General features: G+C 40.9%; 2 protein-coding genes across 2 annotated transcripts; one reads left to right on the top strand and one right to left on the bottom strand.

Moving 5' to 3' along the window:
- Window positions 1-1,904: 1,904 nt before the first annotated feature.
- On the top strand, window positions 1,905-4,162 carry LOC106745068 (39S ribosomal protein L2, mitochondrial). The gene is made up of 2 exons (XM_014620331.1): window positions 1,905-2,165; window positions 3,401-4,162. Exons 1-2 carry the CDS (start codon window positions 1,934-1,936, stop codon window positions 4,081-4,083), a joined length of 915 nt encoding a protein of 304 aa, XP_014475817.1. The 5' UTR covers window positions 1,905-1,933; the 3' UTR covers window positions 4,084-4,162.
- On the bottom strand, window positions 4,153-9,805 carry LOC106745067 (sideroflexin-1). Its single transcript, XM_014620330.1, has 4 exons — window positions 9,317-9,805; window positions 7,836-8,018; window positions 6,100-6,488; window positions 4,153-4,870 (listed from the first exon to the last, which is right to left on the bottom strand). Exons 1-4 carry the CDS (start codon window positions 9,505-9,507, stop codon window positions 4,626-4,628), a joined length of 1,008 nt encoding a protein of 335 aa, XP_014475816.1. The 5' UTR covers window positions 9,508-9,805; the 3' UTR covers window positions 4,153-4,625.
- Between the last annotated feature and the right edge of the window lie 4,430 nt (window positions 9,806-14,235).

Raw genomic sequence — 14,235 nt, 5'->3', positions numbered from 1 at the left:
CCCCCCCGCGTCACCGCTCTCCACGGCTCTTCTTCGCCGCCCGCCCTTCCTTTCTGCCGCCCCCGTCGTTTTCGCCGACGCTCCCTAGTCGGCAGACCGCACCAGTGTGCCTCTCTCTCTTAGCATTCCATCCGCCATCTTCTCACTTAATAAAATAATTACCCCGGGCCAATTAAGCGTTCCCCTCCGCCGCCCTGTTCGCCCGCTTCTCTACGCGGGACCGCTCGTTCGTTCGTTCGCGCGTAGCTCTCTCTCTCTCTCTCTCTCTCTCTCTTCCTCCCTCCCTCTTTCTCTCTCCCTCTATCCTCCTCTCTTTCTCTCTTTCGCGCGCGCGTGACGCCACGGCGGCAGTTTTCTGCGCGCGCGCGCGCGTGTGTGTGTTGTATGTGCGTGCGTAGGGGTGTACAATAAACCGACGACACACCGGTATCTCCCGGCGTTTATTATTCGTTATCACTTGGCGGGATTTACGCGTCGAACTTCTGAGAAACGGCGGTTAATTGGCGCGTTTACGCGCCGCGATCAAGCCGCGGCCTCATTACGACGAGCGCGGCCGACGCGCGGGTCTGTTCCTGCGGTCGCGTGTCTTAGCGCGGGATTCGTCGAGAATCGCGGATTTTCGAGAGATCGCGAAGGCGTGAATGATGCAACGCGGCTTGCCGACGAAATCGCGTATTCGCGTACGGACAAAGGACTAATTAGATTCAGCTGCTTTCGGTGGATTTGATCCACCACGCTTACGTGAGAGGTATGGATGGATGCTGTCTTTTGCCATTTTTATTCGTGTTTCGTATAAGAGATGACAAGTTGAGACAACAGGTTTAATTTGACTGAACTATATGAACGTTAAATGCCAAGGTTTGTCAATCGAAACTTTGAAATTTCGAATATATTCTAATATGTAATTGTGATCTATGAGATATGTTTTAAATATGTTCTGCATCAATTGATCTCTCTGATGATCGTTATACCATAAAATGTTGAGAAATGATCGATTAGTTTTTTTACTCTTTTCGATTATGTAATGTTTAAGAAATTATTCTTAATTATATTTAATGCTGCTTGCAAATTTACCGCTGAGAAAGGGGAGTTGAGAAATAATACTCCTTGGCGATGAAAATTCGTCTGATTTGCCGTTGGATCGTACTACTACTTCAATTTGTCAGTAGAAACAGTGGCGGCTCGTAGCGGGGATTTTGGAACTACATTTTGGTATAATAGTCGATTGCCGAGGCTTGTGTTGCGAGTAATTCGTTCGCTTAACGGGTTTGAATCTCAGCTAAGAATGAGGTTTGAATCTCTGCTAAATATATTCTAAAATATTTATTATAAATTGTCACAGACTCTAATGAAAAATTGAAGTCACAATACGGCTAGACGACCAATCAGGCGGACCTTTTATTTTCAAGAAGCGTGAACGAACAGCGCCTAAGCCTTTTGTTCTTATTTATTAACATAACATAGAAGCCTTAGAGGCAATGAAGTATATATATAATAAATACATACAACAGTCACATGTTCAATGAAATTAACTAATAAATTGTAACAAATCATGTTAGAAGAGGCTACCGACGAGGACACTAATCGAATTTGAAAAAGTTGGAAAGACAATCGACCTATCGAGAGGTCAAAAATTGAACATCGATTCATCGTTCGTGCGTCGTCCATCTTTGATTCGATCTGATTCGATATCACTCAAGTGGCACATTAGATCTGTTCGTTTCCGCTGCACCGCTGAACTAGTGCAATAAGTTGAAGTGAGAAAACATATACTTGTCTCGCTTCAACTTATTACGAAAACGAACAGACTTCTATTCTTTTTAGCTGCACTGCTGAACTGGTTCAATAAGTTAGAGTGAGACAAGTATATTTTGTCTCGCTTTAACTTATTGCACCAGTTCAGCAGTGCAGCTAAAAAGAACAGATCACAAAGATGTCTACCGTGATGCTTGCACGTCGTGTTTTGTTCCAACAAATACCCGAATTTGTTGGTTTAACAGGAATGGTGCTGAATCAAGTGCCGAGGAGGTATAAAACGAAATTCTTAAACTTGCCAAAACCGGGCATCGACGGCAAAAGTTACCGAAGAATCGTCCATTTCAAAGATGAATATACGGTGGAGCCGTTGCAGGTTACGAATTTAGCTGGCAGGGATCCCGTCACAGGTACGTGAGATAATATCATTTTGTTGGTAGTATCTCTGTTAAATTACAACACCGGAATTCTTTATCGTTATAAATCAATTAATAATTAAACATCAGAGCGGGAAAAGGTAAGCGGTGGATCGGAGTTTTTGTGCTCCTCCGAGAAACGATATAAAGCATTGTTATTAAATATATTTAAACATTATTTCAATAAAAGTCTAAAAGTTAACAACGTCAAGTTTAAATTGAGCGCTTCGCGATCATTTCTAAATGTTGCATTCTTTAAAATACCATTTGACGTGATATATAAGTTGACATAACCTCAAAGCACAGCAAATATAGTAAACATGGCAGTTATGGGTAAAATTTGTATTAGATGTTCTCTTTGCTTTTCTGTTTCAACTTGGCGAAAAATGTCACGGAATTAACGAATCCTTGCCTTGGCGTTGATACAGTAATTGATAGAACCTGCGGAAGTCGATTTCTCTCAACAGTTCAAGGGGACTGTCCAGTTCTTCTGTTACATAATAAACCAGGAGCTCACATTGATTAAATCAATAAAGCAAGATATAATGAATATCGATTAGAATATGGTTTTGGTTTACTGATTCAGTTCAATCATCAAACAGCTCTTTCAGATTACTTAATCAATTGTTTTGATCAATGAAGCATACTTAAGAAGTTATTTGTGAACAATTTGCATCTTCCAAACAATAAATAGCATCTACAAAATTCATTCGTTTTTACCATCAAGCTGTTAAGTTTTTGGCTTAAAGAATCTAATAATCTTTGCCCAACGATATACAAAAAGACAAGGAATATTTTTATGATTACGATTATTATTTTATGTGTGTTTCATTCTGTCTTGGGAATGGAACTAGAATTTTGTAGACAATAAGAAGAAGAGAAGAACCTTTGCATTCGTGAAATATCGCAGGTTGAATGGAATTAATATACTTGACTTCTCTGTAGAAAGGGGAAATCATTGGAAGATAACTTACACGTCGGTTCAGGTTAATCATCGTTTACCTCAATGATGAAAACATTAAGTTTATAACATGCAAGTCCCGGATAAATGATAATCAAACTTCCGATCGCAGTCAGGGCACTTTTGGACGAAATGTCATATAAGAAAATCCATGAATGTCGCGTCAGACTCTGGGATAGCTCTCTATCACTTTCCTCATTTTTTCTTCATTTTAAGCCGTTCATAATCATCATTGGGAGAACCAATCGCCTTTATGTCGCTGAAACAGGTAGAGTAATAGCTAAGGGTATCGGCGGCGGTATAAAGCACAAATACCACTGGATCAAATGGGTGAGGGACGGGCCGAAGGACCTGGATGAGCCGCCCCAGGAGGAGAAGGTCCTCGAGGTCTTCAAGGATGGCTGTAGGACGGCCTTCGTCGCGTTGATCGGCGTCGGTCGCGAGCTGAAGTACATCTTGGCCACGGAGAACATGAAGCCGGGCGACATATTGCGCACCCACCATGGAATACCGCGTAATTTCGTGCGGCCGTCGGAGGGCGACGCCTATCCTCTCGGCGCTCTGCCCATCGGGACTATAGTGAACTGCGTGGAGATGTACCCAGGATTCGGCGGCACCCTGATTCACACAGCCGGCAGCTATGGAAAGTTGATAAAGCGCGAAGACGACCGTGTGATCGTCCAGATACCTAGCAAGAGACAGTTCAGCCTGCATGAGACTTGCATGGCCACGGTCGGCCGATTGTCGAACGTCATACACAGCTCCACGCAGATCGGCAGCGCCCAGAAGAACCGTGAATTGGGGAACCGGCCGAGAAGCGGTCTCTGGCAACGCAAGACCGGTAGATTCGGCCGGAAGATTAAGCCGCCTAAACCCGTGAGGAGGATCGACCCAATGGAACCTTCCGTTTACGAGAACTTCAAGTTCACCTCGACACGTTATGATTCATGAGTCGTCCGGCGAACACGTGATAATCATATTACGATAAGGGAAGATATTCCGTAATAAAGACTCATTACATTGTTCGGAACATACAATATTTTATTGTCTTCGTTACCCGTTCGTTACGTTTAATCCTGGATCTCTTGAATCTTACGAAATTATATGACGCGAAGATCGAAATGGAGAGGAAGATATGTATCTGGACGTGCGTTCGCAATTAAAAGAATCGTTTGCGATATCGCTGATGCGGTAGGTTTCCGTAGTCTCGATTGTTTGCGGAAGTTCCAGTCGTCCGATTCGGCGAGTAGAGTTAAGTGGAATTCGCGTGGGACTCCTTGTTGAAAGTCCTCCGGTGAGGAACGCGCGTTCGGCCGCTGTCCGAACGTCGAGCTCGCGGGAATGCTTCCATAGTCTTTCCATACCTGTGAGTCTTGAAACAGAGAGAGAGAGAGAGAAGGAGGGGGAGAGGGAGAGAGTAGGCCGCGCTCTTGGACTGTATATGCAGAGATAATCGTGAAGACTCGCGCGGGCATCCAATCCCAATTCAATCTTCAAAGGCCCTTATTGTAGTACACCGTATCCAGTTCGGGCTGGGAAGACTGTATCTTGCTGCGCACTTCTGGTTCTAGCTGGTGCACCGGGATAGGGACGCGTTGCGCGAACAGGGCGCAGCAGAGCGGCGTCGCGAAAGTAAGGCAGACTCCGCAGATGAGCACTTGAATCGGCCCGGCGGCCCATTTCATGTTACGCAACAGCTTCTTCCGGTCCAAGTAATTCATAATTATCGGCGCTAATACTGCAATGATCAGAGCAAAACAAGCGTCTCACAGTGCGGGAATAACCGTATAATCACGAAGTGTCACGATCAACGTAGAGTTCTTCAAGTGAGAGTCTGGATATCTCCGGCTTTTTGATCAAAAATGGTGTCTAATTTGATATTAGAACGTCTGTCTATACAATAGATTAGTATATGATAAATTAATATGACTAGCTGTGTACCAGGTTGTAAAAATACAAGTATTCAGGGATTTTATATGGCAGCTTTGTCAGCAAATTCTAAAAAGCGAGCAGATTTCACTCATTAATATATAACATTTTGAATGTAAGAGACATCATCACACGTGTGGGGTATGAATTATTTTTATTTTTTTTGTTGATCCTTTTGTAGAATTTTCAACAATCAATTAGTATTTTCATCCTTTCTGTGCAGACATATTTTCCTGAAGGTATATATGTGATTTATTTTATTATACATATATAATATTATTTATAAATAAAAGATTATTAAAATAAAATGAATAAAATCTGCTTCTATTAAATTATTAATTTAGAAATATAGAATCATGAAAAGCCAAACACGGCTGATATAGATAGCGATAGATTTTTTCACATAAAAGTATCAATGCCTGGACACGTACCTATCCTCGGACATTCTTGTTATTTTGGTCTTTAAATATACGAGTATTTGAACTTTAAATATTTAAATTTCGAATATATATATGCATATAATGAACATATATAAGTAATTTATGTTAAAAAATTAAACATTCGTATTTAAAGACTAAAGTTATTTTAGTCAGGTACGTATCTACATGTTGATATTTTTACTTTAGTTTCTTTTTATTCTTTCTTATCTATCCTTTTTTCCTTGTCCTTATTTCATATCTAGGAAAATATTCAGCGTTCTTTACTTTTCTGAAAAATTAATGTTTCCTATTATTTTAATATCATTCATCTTCCCTATCTTAGAATAATATTTACTTACAAATAGGGTCCCTTTATTTGATCCTCAGCCCCATCATTTTTCATCAAATAAGGAACTGGACCATTCATCAAAAAGACCAAGATATTCAGACTTTTACTTAAACAACTATCTCAACGATGAACTCGACAAAGAGCGAACTTATCCAATCGTTTGCGCATGCGAGCCAGATAACGAGCCGAGATACTTATTAGAAAAGTTGATGAATGTATAAAAATATTGGTTAGAAGCCTCTGATTAACGGAGTGTGTTGTAAAACTTACCCATGCTCGGAGAGGCCATTAGTATTCGCGATAACGTGACAGACACGATTGCCTGTTTTGCCGCGCGCTTGCTCTGGCCGACCTTCGTGCCTTCTGCGTTTTGTAATTCAATACCGTTCTGCAGTTCGGTGATCCTCATGAGAGGAATGTTCACGCAATTAGCCGCAGCGACCGCCGCCAACGGCACCAAACGGCCCGCCAATGGTGGGCCATGCTGGGCCAGACGATTCAGGGTCAGCGCAGTGATGACGGCGCCTCCGGTTGCACCGATGTAACTCCGCGCTAATGTATCCGACGCGATCGGCTTGGAGCCGCTGCGGTTCGTGTAGTTCACCACAGCGTTGAACGACTGATTGATCCACTGCCAAAATATCACGGCCGGCGTCGATCTAAACAATCGTAAACATAGCGTGTCTTAACGGGCGTTCTCGGCGAGTTCAGCCCGCGTTCCTTTCGCAAGCTTTCCTACCGAACGCCTCGTTCCGTCTAGATTGCTAATTAAGATAGTTGGTCCGTAAAAACGTTTTCTTGGAAATCCTTACGAACTTTCACATGTTCGTCGAAGCGCGATCTACATGTGTGTAAAGTTAGAACAAGATCGACCGTACCGAAGCTGAGATAATTGAAGTCAGTGCTAGCGCTATTGACACGTGTCAGGTGCGAAAACGACTTTCAATGTCACGTGTCTTATTTTAACGATCAAACTGCTCTTCTGTTTCTTTATGAGTTTTTAAACATTGTGTAAGTTTGTTATGCTCTTGCCATAGAGAAAAATATCCGGTCATATCTAGTCGGGCAGTTCAGTTGGAAACAGGTCCAGTAACGGATATATCTGATCAAGTGCAAGTCCGATCATTTTGTCACTTCATCCGACCAAGTTGCTTCATCCGATGAAAATTACAACGGATAAAAGGCGACTAGGTTCCTTTCGATTAAGTTTTATCGGTAATTTCATCGGATACATCGTTTAATCGGTTTACTCGATGATCATTTTTCTCAGTGTATCAAAGCCGTATATTATACATCATAAACATTGTTGAGCTTCTTTTTTGTGTTGCATCAACCGTTACCTTTCTAACAGTATTATTACGGACCAATTACCTCAAATGCCGGGTAGAATAATGCTTTCGGCATGAAAGCGTCCAAAATGGACGCGCCTTATCCGAACAAGCGAGGCTCCGTCGGGCCTCGAAACCATTTTTCTCGCACGTTAAACGAAATTCATACTTTGGTTACATCTGAAATTAAAATTTCTAATTTGTATGTAATTTCCATCTAGTTTATAGACAATTAATATTTAATTTCGTGTCAATTTATTCGTCATTTTAATTTAATATTACTCTCGCGAGAAACGAAAGATTAAATACTAGTGTATCTTGAATATTTTCGAAAAACGTTTTCGTTTTTATCATCTCGCTCGACTGCGCTATACTTATAGGTTGCCCGAATAAGAATTAATGTTAACATCACGACGCTCGAGTGACGGCCTAGTCTTCTAGGCGGCCCGCTCGTGTAATTTGGATTTCAAATTTTCTTTTTCCGACGTTCACGATACAGTCGCGTATCGCGCCGTTTCTGGAACAGGATTTCCAACACCATGACAGCTGATGGATATCGTTATCGGATCGCAACGGGAAGCGCGCGCGCACTCGTATGGATTTTTACGCGAGAAGTAACGCGAACCGAAGTCCGCTTATCGAGGAAGATTTCTTCTTCGCGGCGCATCGATTACGTACTTATAGAATGTCATCATACAGCCGGTTATCAGCATGTTCATGGGCACTTGGGCGCTCATACGGCCAATTAACAGCATCTTCTCGCCGGTGTCCGGATGGAAGGCGCTGTCGTAAAGATATTTGCATCGCCACAATTCGTTCTCGGTGATCCCGAACTTGCCCAGGTCCGCGTCGTCGCTCTCTCTGCGATCATATCATGATTACGCAAGCTGCAACTCAATCCGCCTGGTCGAGCGAACGACAAGTTGCTTACATCGATGTATGTCACAAAACGTTGATACGTATGCAAACATTCCAAATCGAATTACGAACAATAGACGCGCGGCTCTCGATCTCTTTCTCACTCTTCCTTCGAGTGAAATTATTTATTAACGCGTTGAGCACCGCGCCAATTTCACGTGACTTTCCATCCGGGTAGACCACCGATAATCCACGATATTACTATATTTATTATATTTTGATTACACATATATCTTCATAGAATATATCTTATAATATTTAAGATTACGAAAATTATTATTACGAAGAGAAAAGATTACGTGAAATATGCATTATGCAGCCTGAACGGAAAGTCCAACGAGGGCCGCCGATAACTCACGCGGCGTTCAACGCGTTAAGATTACGCAGGTTGCAATTTAATTTACCGAGGCAATGTGGTCAGGCAAAAGAGAAATTTTTTGCATATCAAGGCGACACAAATATAACAACTCACACAACAATTACAAATTAAATTACAAGCCAAAAAAGACGCGAGATAGTAGGGGAGACGCGCGGCTCTCCGTCTCTTTTTCTCTCTCTCTCCCTCTCGAGCGAAATTATTCATTAACCCTTAAATGCATAGTGTTGCAAATTTGCAACATATTTATTTTTCCTCTTTGTCGAGATCAAAGACACACCTAAACGCGGAAGACCAAATTCTTCCTTAGAACGAAATATACAATCCAAAAGGCACAAAAGCAATGCTCAACATATGCCTCAGATTTTTTTTAATATTTTCCTCATTTTCTGGGACAACCTATGAACCTAAAAAAGAAAAAAATTCAGTAATAAAAAAAAATGCATGCATTTAAGAGTTAAGATAACGCAAACTGCAACTGAAATTCGACCGGCTGAACGAACGTTAGAACGCACATCCAAGTGTCACATTATACGTATAAAAATTACAAAACCAAATTACGAGGAAAAAACGTGCGAGACAATCAAGATAGCCACGCTTCTCTCTCTCTCCCTCTCTCATTCTCGAACAGAATTGTTGATCGCGCCTCTCCTCCCTCCTTCACGGCCGATCGTTCGATAAAGAAGTCGCCGGGTAATCAAGTTCCTAACCCCGTGACGCAGACACCGGTCATACGTAACGCGCGACATTATCACGTAGACGTTTGCCACGCGCGCGTCAACGATTACGCGTCTCTCCCGCGACAAGGAGATGGAAGAAAACCGAAGAAGTAGAAGAAGCGACTAATTATAGCTGAAACGGCTACCTGTACTTCTTGACGACTTCGCGCGCGCGCTCGAGTTCCTTCGTCGAAGCGAAGATATTGAGCGGATTTGTCACCGTGAGGAAATGCAGGGCTCGACCGCGATAAGTGCTCTGATCCCAGTAAGGCCTGTCAATGTCTACGGCCTGCACGACGGACTCCTCCTTCTGCAAAACCTCCGTCTTCACCGGCATCTTCGTCGCCTCCTGCTCACGGCGCTTTCGCCTCTCACCGGGCCGCTACAACAACACCTTTCTGCCCCACCTGGCCGCTTCCTCGTGTTCCTCCTTCTCCTGCTCCTCCTCGTCGGCTTATTCAGCGGTGCGTTAAAGAACCGACGCTGCTACCTGCGACGAATACCTGCGCACTTGCCAGCGGTCTGTCAGACTCCAAAAAGACGGCATATGTGTCGCTCTGCGCCACGGACAAGCTGTTCACCCACCTCCCAGCCGACTGACCCGTTCCAGAGATCAAGCGCCGCTCTACATATCTCTCTTTCTCTCTCTCTTCCTCTCTCCGTCTCTCTCCCTCACTTCGCTTCCGTCTCCTTCTCTCCGCTTCCCACGTACGCATACACACCGGCCTCCTCTCACCCCTTCGCTCCTCTCGTTCGATCCATCCAGTTTGCTTCTACCGCGTTCATACCGCGTCTCATCGATAAGAGCGCGTTGCGCGCGCAGGATTTTCACGTTTGGTCGACTGACCACCAGATGGTGGCACACGTGCCCTTCGTTGGACGATAACGAGGTAAACTCACTGATAACAGGCGAGCGCAGCGCATACCACTTGGCCGCAGTGAATCGGAAGAAACGGGCGTCTCGGTGGGTCGGATCGCACTCAATGAAGTTGAATTCGCGCGCACGTGCGCGCGGACAGATGTTGCTTCGCTCGCGCGATGAGCCGTCGCTTATTTATTATTCAATCGTTTCCTCTGGTGTGACGGCGCTGACGTGCGAGTAGCGACGTTTCGCCACTCGTGTTCCATGCATTTCGTATCCTGTTGCTTGATTATAATAAGTGGGGCTTTTGTTATCATTGCCGTTCGCGAATAGCGACTCTTCAGGATCGCCGCACAGTGCAGCTATCAAAACCTGGCAGAGAGTAAAAAGTTGCAATCTCAAAGGAAGCATGTTATGTACATATAATCAATGGCAAACATATTCATATGTACGTTTCTGATACTTTTTGTCATTTTGATTGCTGTTATCATTACTGCTGTCATTACCGCTGCCATCTTCAAGCGAAGCGTTTACATTTGTGCGAAACACGTTGTCATTTCATATCGTCGTTTCATATTGTAATATATCGGAAAATTGGAATTTCCCATAGTTATTCCAACATGGAAATGATGCTTTCAGCTATTTTAATCAAATATTTATGTAAATGGTTAAGTTCTATTACTTTTATAACGAATTACTTTTATAACGAATATTACATTGTTTTAGCTTGATATGAAATTCTTACTATAATATTTGAGACTTTTTAATAATTATTATTATTTGTGGCATCTCCTGACTTCGAAATTTGTTTATTATATGTAAGTAATATATATAAATTATATATAAACTTTTTTACTGGAAAACAAAATATTTTAGGAACAATTTTATTTGAAGTATTAAGACAGTTATACATACAGACGATTAGAAATTAGAATGTTGTAATTGAGTATTTAAAAATGATATCATCTTACAACGTATATGCTTTAACATATACGTACAAATTATATATTTTATTTGGAAAATTAATTGTTATTATTATTTATTATAGTTTATTGTTTGTTATTAAGAAGCACATATAGCAGATATATCATCGAATTAAACATAAATATATATTTGTCTGTTAATACAGTCTAATTAAAAAGGAATCACTTATGAATTAATATCACCGGTGTCACATACCAACCGAAAGTGCTAAAAACTCATTTCCGTCACATTTGAATGCAAATTGCCCCACTGTGGACCGGATCATGCAGGTCTTTGGGTCTCGAAAGTGGTGCTTAAGTAGCGCTCAACGTAGCAAAACCCGCGTTCGAAGGAGTTTTCTGGGACGAGTTTCGAAACTCACTTTCAAGGCGATAATATTCAAAGTAGCTTTGCTGATTAGACGCGTCGGGCGTCTCAACGAAGTTCCTCATTGTCACGGACGTCTATCCGCCGCGTGATTGCGCGTTTTTCCGGATTACGCGTTCTTCCTTTATTCGGAAACTCGCGCACGAGCGCACGTGATTCTCGCGTTACGAAATTATCAGGTGTTACTTTCTCTCTCATTCTTACCACGCGAGCCGATCGGGTCGGCTCAACGCGGAAAATTAGTAATCGAATTAATGCAAATCGCGTATGTAACATCACGTATAATTATTCATACAACATAGACAATCTTTCTTCCTTTACGAAGTAATTAAGTCACGTCGGATGCGAGGTATCTCCTAACGATCGAGATTGCGTTCCAATTTACGAGCGGCAAGATTGATTTCACGTAATCCTAATGAAACTGAACGCGTCGATCGATGCTGTTTTTTATTGCCGTTTATCAATCGCGTGCTCGAGGCAGGAGGCACTAAATACTGCTCGGATGCTGGCAGATCGATGATGACCTTTCACTGGGAGAGAAAAATGTATGATGTCTGGAACTAATAATGGCACAATTAAAAAAATTATAGTGAATAAAATATAATAAATATTATTACGAGTTTCAATTACGATGTAGGAATAGTGTGCGATTGAACTGTGTAAATTTTATTATGAATTATAATAATTTTTTAAGTATAATTATAGTAAAGTAGCAAATATGAAATGGTAATATAAATTGACCGTTTTATATAGCCAACACAATTGTTATGAACAAATAATACTATACAGGGTGTCTCAGGCCAACAAGGAGAAACTTCGTGAGGGCGTAGAATAGATTGAGATGAACAAAAAAGTCATTTTGCAAACGACACGCGAAATTTCGAGTTGTTGATTTATAATTATTGGAAATGGCCATGTATAGAGGCTTCTTTAATTTATAGCTCAAAAATTTGCATGGTGTTTGCAAAATGATACAGGACTTTTTTGTTCAGAGTGGTCTAATCTACAAATATATGATAGTTGTTTTATCTAGCAGCAGACATCAGTATATCAAACTTTGAATCTCGAACCTTGAACCTCACTTTGTTCTATGCCTTCACGAAATTTGTCTCTATTGAACTGGAATATCTTGTATATATAGAGTGATTCATTTAATTATTTTCATTAATTTTAACAGGCAAATATTTCGAAAAATATGGAAGATACGGGAAAATGTTTCTAATAAAATTTGTAGGGTTTGAAAGGGAATATAAGATGATGATCTTAACTTGTTGCACAGTCAATAATTCAAGATTTCATTTCAAGGTCTTCATTTTTTTAAATAGAATCATATAGTTTGTTTAACACAAATCGATTCCTGTGTTTATTATACGTACGTATAAAAGTATCAGAATAAAGTCATCTAAATACGAATACTTTTCGAGTTATTTCATATTTGTGATCGATTCAGCACACCTGTAAAATTAGGCGGACACTTTTCTTTTATCCGAGCAATCAGTAGATAGTAACAAAATTAACTTGACACAGAATCTTTTTTTCCAACCTCTTTCCTCATGATTTTGTCAATGTTAATTAATATTAGTTTGCCAAACTATTTTTTCCTCTCAACGTTCCCTGAGCGTTTCTGCGGAACGATATTTCTTGGCTATTATAATTGAAAAAAGTGTGCCAAAGCTAGTGGTAAAATTCTACACAAAATTGAGGTAATCTGCTGATCTGTTCCCTTTTCGATTATGTAGGAAACAATATGTACGAGATCGGCGATAACTGTCGCTATTATTCACAGAGGAATAAACCACGCTTATCTGCATAAACACTTGACACCGACCTGGAAACTGATAGTTTTGCATTAGAAAAGGGATATCTGTGTCGAGTACGATTAAAATGAGAGCGACGTGAGAAGGTAAATATACAATGGCCGTGTCTTTAAATCATACGGAGTCGTCCGCGGCTATTATGCAAAACCGACATTAATATGTTAATTGCGCGGATTTCTTTGTCAAGCAAGAATACAACGCCAAGTGTCGAAACGACCCGGTTCACTATGACCACGATGACGATGATGATGATGATGTTACAGTCTAATTATTGCTCGTGCTTTTTTTTTTTCTGAATATCAAGTATAACGCGNGGGGGGGGGGGGGTAATAATTTATCTTTATACAAAATTTATCAACATACTAATATTAACCTTCATGTAGTTTTCGGGTCAAATAGACCTGAAGATTACAGGAGGGTTGAAGCCTCTTCGAGGATCTTTAGTAAACTTTCTTAATACTTCTTCCAGTTTCTTTCTTTTCGTGAGAACCATTTTCTTGTGTTCACATAGCATGCATAGTCTACTGAAGCGATTTTCTGATATTCTTGACTGAAATCAGGTTTTCATCCTTCGCAATGTACTGAAAGATCTTTCAGTAGTGCGCGTTGTGTACGGTTGGGCCAAGGAACATTTGGTGGTGAAATAGAGAAATTTTCGTTACATTCATTTTCATAAAGCATTGCTAATACTTTGTCATTAGTTTTTAATTCTAGAGCTTTAATTATAGAGCATGTATTGTACACGGGGAAAATATTGTAACAAAAATTATCACAAAATTTTGTAATGCTAGATCGTATCGGAATTATGACTGAAATGATTACGTGTGTAATAATTACGTACTCTTTAATGATGTACTTCATCATACGCATCACCAAAGATTACAATACATATAATCATTTCAGTCATAATTCCGGTATGGTCCAACATTATCAAATTTTGTGGCAATTTTTACGACAATATTTTCTCCGTGCAGTTTTTTTCTCATGTAAAATACAGATTGTAATGTATCAATTACATTTTTCTTTACTTCTATGA

The sequence above is a fragment of the Dinoponera quadriceps genome, unplaced genomic scaffold (assembly GCF_001313825.1).
Source record: "Dinoponera quadriceps isolate SergipeBrazil2010 unplaced genomic scaffold, ASM131382v1 scaffold717, whole genome shotgun sequence".
Lineage (NCBI taxonomy): Eukaryota > Metazoa > Arthropoda > Insecta > Hymenoptera > Formicidae > Dinoponera > Dinoponera quadriceps.
The sequence above is the reverse complement of the archived record's forward strand: the minus strand, read 5'-3'. Positions and strand labels throughout refer to the sequence as shown.

What these genes read in the sequence shown, in the direction of transcription:
- LOC106745068 (XM_014620331.1), top strand. Translation starts at nt 1,934, where the DNA reads ATGTCTACCGTGATGCTTGCACGTCGTGTTTTGTTCCAACAAATACCC. An exon ending in TGGCAGGGATCCCGTCACAG is followed by an intron (nt 2,166 to 3,400) that starts GTACGTGAGATA and finishes TCGCTGAAACAG; the next exon opens with GTAGAGTAATAGCTAAGGGT.
- LOC106745067 (XM_014620330.1), bottom strand. Translation starts at nt 9,507, where the DNA reads ATGCCGGTGAAGACGGAGGTTTTGCAGAAGGAGGAGTCCGTCGTGCAG. An exon ending in TGTATGATGACATTCTATAA is followed by an intron (nt 6,489 to 7,835) that starts GTACGTAATCGA and finishes ACGATTGTTTAG; the next exon opens with ATCGACGCCGGCCGTGATAT. An exon ending in AATGGCCTCTCCGAGCATGG is followed by an intron (nt 4,871 to 6,099) that starts GTAAGTTTTACA and finishes TGATCATTGCAG; the next exon opens with TATTAGCGCCGATAATTATG.